Source organism: Pelophylax lessonae (assembly GCF_965119305.1).
Source record: "Pelophylax lessonae genome assembly, chromosome: 6".
Taxonomy (NCBI): Eukaryota; Metazoa; Chordata; class Amphibia; order Anura; family Ranidae; genus Pelophylax; species Pelophylax lessonae.
The window spans coordinates 303595054-303600964 of record NC_138773.1 but is presented as its reverse complement, the minus strand read 5'-3'; the positions used below and the strand labels follow the sequence as shown (position 1 = coordinate 303600964).

Here is a 5911-nt window from a genome sequence, read left to right as displayed (position 1 = left end):
TGTACTGTGCCATCCTATAGATGGAGGTTGTACTGAGCCATCCTATAGATGGAAGTTGTACTGTGCCATCCTATAGATAGAAGTTGTACTGAGCCATCCTATAGATGGAGGTTGTACTGTGCCATCCTATAGATGGAAGTTGTACTGTGCCATCCTATAGATGGAGGTTGTACTGAGCCATCCTATAGATGGAGGTTGTACTGAGCCATCCTATAGATGGAAGTTGTACTGTGCCATCCTATAGATAGAAGTTGTACTGAGCCATCCTATAGATGGAGGTTGTACTGTGCCATCCTATAGATGGAAGTTGTACTGTGCCATCCTATAGATGGAGGTTGTACTGTGCCATCCTATAGATGGAGGTTGTACTGTGCCATTCTATAGATGGAGGTTGTACTGAGCCATTTTATAGATGGAAGTTGTACTGAGCCATCCTATAGGTGAAAGTTGTACTGAGCCATCCTATAGATGGAAGTTGTACTGAGCCATCATATAAATGGAAGTTGTACTGAGCAGTCAGTAATAATAATAGATGATCCCTGTGTCTCTGTGTATGATGATGATGTGTTGGTGTTGCTCAGTATCGCCCCCTCTGGCTCTCTCTGGCAGTGCAGGTTGTGTGATGATCGGTGACTCTCGGGCGGATGACATTCTATCCGGTGGAGGAGGGATGGGATGGGGAGGGGAGGGAGAGAGGAGGAGGGGAGCCGGGCTCCGCACACAGGAGATCTCCGGGGAGGATGGGGTAGGGAGCCGGTAGAGCCGGGCCGGTAGAGGCAGACATGGAGGTGGAATGTGCCATGGAGGTCATGGAGAGCGACCAGCCTGAGCAGGTGAGACCCGGGGGGATCAATGACCGGATCTACCGGGACCGGGGTGTACATGATGTCTGCAATGTATACCTTCTCTATATACACCCGTATATATATATACCCTTCGCTATATACCAACATATATATACATATACCCTTCTCTATATACCCCCCCATATATATATATATATATACCCTTCTCTATATACCCCCCCATATATATATATATATATATGTATACCCTCCTCTATATACCCCCATATATATATATATATATATATATATATATATATATATATATATATATATATACACACACACATATACTCCTCATTCTTTATATACATCTCTTCCTCTCTATTTATAGATAGATGTCATATCCTCTATAATAATCTCATTATATTATATAATACACCCCTCCCCCCCCCATATAATCCTCTCTGTCATTATATATATACCCTCACCGGCCACTTTATTAGGTACACCTTGCTAGTACCGGGTTGGATCCCCTTTTGCCTTCATTATTGGTGGAATAGATACAAAAAGGTGTTGGAAACATTCCTCAGAGATTTTCCTCCATAGTGACATGATAACATCACGCAGTTGCTGCAGATTTGTTGGCTGCACATCCATGATGGGAATCTCCCGTTCCACCACATCCAAAAGGTTCTCCATTGGATGAGATGTGGTGAGTGTGGAGGGCATTGGAGGACAGTGACCTCATTGTCATGGTGAAGAAACCAGTGGTGAGATGATTGGAGCTTTGTGACATGGAGCATTATCCTGCTGGAAGGAGCCATCAGAAGATGGGGACACTGCAGTCATAAAGGGATGGACATGGTCACCAACAATACTCAGGTAGGCCGTGGCGTATAAACAATGCTCAATTGGTACTAAGGGGCCCAAAGTGTGCCAAGAAAATACCCCCCACACCATTACACCACCACCAGCCTGAACCATTAATACAAGGCAGGATGGATCCATGCTTTCATGTTGTTTACTCCAAATTCTGACCCTTCCATCTGAATGTCGCAGCTGAAATCCAGACTCATCAGACCAGACAATGTTTTTCCAATCTTCTATTGTCCAATTTTGGTGATCCTGTGCGAATTATAGCCTCAGTTTCCTGTTCTTAGCTGACAGGAGTGGCACCCGGTGTGGTCTTCCGCTGCTGCAGCCCATCTGCTTCAAGGTTCCATGTGTTGTGTGTTCAGAGAAGGTATTCTGCATACCTTGGATGTAACGAGTGGTTATTTGAGTTCCTTTTTGCCTTTCTATCATCTGGAACCAGTCTGCCCATTCTCCTCTGACATCATCAAGGCATTTTCCTCCACACAACTGCCACTCATTGGATATTTTCTCTTTTTCCCACCATTCTTTGTAAACCCGAGAGATGGCTGTGTGTGAAAACCCCACAAATACTCAGACCAGCGCCTTCTGGCACCAACAACCATCCCACGTTCAAAGTCACTAAAATCTCCTTTCTTCTCCATTCTGATGCTCAGTTTGACCTTCAGCAAGTCGTCTTTGCCACGTCTGGATGCCTAAATGCATTGAGCTGCTGCCATGTGATTGGCTGATTAGCAATTTGTGTTACCAAGCAATTGAACAGGTGTACCTAATAAAGTGTGCGGTGAGTGTATATACTCTACAGGCAGATAAGTGGGACAGGGACAGGATTGTGGATCTCTATGGATGATGGATGAAATGAGATTTGTAAACGTCCCTCTGTATCTTCTCATCACAATGTATCTCTGTATACCCATCACCCTTCATAACCCCGTATACCCATCACCCCGTATACCCATCACCCCGTATACCCATCACTCCGTATACCCATCACCCTTCATAACCCCGTATACCCATCACCCTTCATCACCCCGTATACCCATCACCCTTCATAACCCCGTATACCCATCACCCCGTATACCCATCACCCCGTATACCCATCACTCCGTATACCCATCACCCTTCATAACCCCGTATACCCATCACCCTTCATAACCCCGTATACCCATCACCCCGTATACCAATCACCCTTCATCACCCCGTATACCCATCACCCTTCATCACCCTGTATACTCCTCACCTTGTATACCCATCACCCTTCATTACCTTGTATACCCATCACCCTTCATCACCCTGTATACTCATCACCCTTCATCACCCCGTATACCCATCACCCTTCATCACCCCGTATACTCATCACCCTTCATCACCCCGTATACCCATCACCCTTCCTCACCCTGTATACTCCTCACCTTGTATACCCATCACCCTTCATCACCCTGTATACTCATCACCCTTCATCACCCCGTATACCCATCACCCTTCATCACCCCGTATACTCATCACCCTTCATCACCCCGTATACCCATCACCCTTCCTCACCCTGTATACTCCTCACCTTGTATACCCATCACCCTTCATCACCCCGTATACCTATCACCACCCCCTATATCCATCACCCCGTATACCCATCACCCGTCATCACCCTGTATACCCATCACCTTGTATACCCATCACCCTTCATCACCCCGTATACCCATCACCCTTCATAACCCCGTATACCCATCACCCCGTATACCAATCACCCTTCATCACCCCGTATACCCATCACCCTTCATCACCCTGTATACTCCTCACCTTGTATACCCATCACCCTTCATTACCTTGTATACCCATCACCCTTCATCACCCTGTATACTCATCACCCTTCATCACCCCGTATACCCATCACCCTTCATAACCCCGTATACCCATCACCCTTCATAACCCCGTATACCCATCACCCCGTATACCAATCACCCTTCATCACCCCGTATACCCATCACCCTTCATCACCCTGTATACTCCTCACCTTGTATACCCATCACCCTTCATTACCTTGTATACCCATCACCCTTCATCACCCTGTATACTCATCACCCTTCATCACCCCGTATACCCATCACCCTTCATCACCCCGTATACTCATCACCCTTCATCACCCCGTATACCCATCACCCTTCCTCACCCTGTATACTCCTCACCTTGTATACCCATCACCCTTCATCACCCCGTATACCTATCACCACCCCCTATATCCATCACCCCGTATACCCATCACCCGTCATCACCCTGTATACCCATCACCTTGTATACCCATCACCCTTCATCACCCCGTATATACATCACCCTGTATACCCATCACCTTGTATACCCATCACCCTTCATCACCCTGTATACTCATCACCCTTCATCACCCCGTATACCCATCACCCTTCATCACCCTGTATACTCATCACCCTTCATCACCCCGTATACCCATCACCCTTCATCACCCTGTATACTCCTCACCTTGTATACCCATCACCCTTCATCACCCCGTATACCTATCACCACCCCCTATATCCATCACCCCGTATACCCATCACCCGTCATCACCCTGTATACCCATCACCTTGTATACCCATCACCCTTCATCACCCTGTATACACATCACCCTGTATACCCATCACCCTTTATACACATCACCCTTCATCACCCCGTATACCCATCACCCTTCATCACCCCATATACCCATCACCACCCCGTATACCCATCACCCTTCATCACCCCATATACCCATCACCACCCCGTATACCCATCACCCTTCATCACCCCGTATACCCACCACCCCATATACCCATCACCCTTCATCACCCTGTATACTCCTCACCTTGTATACCCATCACCCTTCATCACCTTGTATACCCATCACCTTGTATACCCATCACCATTCATCACCCCGTATACCCATCACTCTTCATTACCCCGTATATCCATCACCCTTCATCACCCCGTATACCCATCACCTCGTATACTCACTACCCCGTGTACCCATCACCCTTCATCACCCCATATACTTATCACCCTTCATCACCCCGTATACTTATCACCACCCTGTATACCCATCACCCTTCATTACCCCGTATACTTATCACCACCCTGTATACCCATCACCCTTCATCACCCCGTATACTTATCACCACCCTGTATACCCATCACCCTTCATTACCCCGTATACTTATCACCACCCTGTATACCCATCACCCTTCATCACCCCGTATACTTATCACCACCCTGTATACCCATCACCCTTCATCACCCCGTATACTTATTACCACCCTGTATACCCATCACCCCGTATCCCCATTACCCTTCATCACCCCATTTACCCATCACCTTGTATACCCATCACCCTTCATCACCCTGTATACACATCACTGTGTATACTCGCCACCCCATTTATCCATCACCCTTTATACTCACCACTCTGTATACACTTTACCCTGTGTGCTCATAACTCTATGTACACATCACCCTGTATACTCATCACCCCATGTACCCATCACACCATATACTCATCACTATGTATATACATCACTCTGTATACTCATCACCCCGTATACTCCTCATTCTGTATCCTCATCACTCTGTATACTCATCACCCTTTATTCTAATCACCCTGTATACCCTTCACTCTCAATACCCCCCCCCCCCCCCTTCATCTCTATATATCTAATATTATCTATTTGTTTGTATGTCTATCTACAGTATCTCACAAAAGTCAGTACACCCCTCACATTTTTGTAAATATTTTATTATATCTTTTCATGTGACAACACTGAAGAAATGACACTTTGCTACAATGTAAAGTAGTGAGTGTACAGCTTGTATAACAGTGTAAATTTGCTGTCCCCTCAAAATAACTCAACACACAGCCATTAATGTCTAAACCGCTGGCAACAAAAGTGAGTACACCCCTAAGTGAAAATGTCCAAAGTGTCAATATTTTGTGTGGCCACCATTATTTTCCAGCACTGCCTTAACCCTCTTGGGCATGGAGTTCACCAGAGCTTCACAGGTTGCCACTGGAGTCCTCTTCCACTCCTCCATGACGACATCACAGAGCTGGTGGATGTTAGAGACCTTGCGCTCCTCCACCTTCCGTTTGAAGATGCCCCACAGATGCTCAATAGGGTTTAGGTCTGGAGACATGCTTGGCCAGTCCATCACCTTTACCCTCAGCTTCTTTAGCAAGGCAGTGGTCATCTTGGAGGTGTGTTTGGAGTCAT

General features: G+C 46.5%; 1 protein-coding gene across 3 annotated transcripts in view; it reads left to right on the top strand.

Moving 5' to 3' along the window:
- Nucleotides 1–697: 697 nt before the first annotated feature.
- Nucleotides 698–5911, top strand: part of PRKAG3 (protein kinase AMP-activated non-catalytic subunit gamma 3) — a 90351-nt gene continuing 85137 nt past the window's right edge. For 2 of the 3 annotated variants that reach the window (XM_082261958.1, XM_082261959.1), the window contains exon 1: nt 698–833. In XM_082261958.1, the coding sequence (XP_082118084.1) occupies nt 783–833 (51 nt within the window). In that variant the 5' untranslated portion in view covers nt 698–782. The remainder of the gene's footprint in view (nt 834–5911) is intronic. The other variant, XM_082261960.1, reaches the window with a different exon arrangement.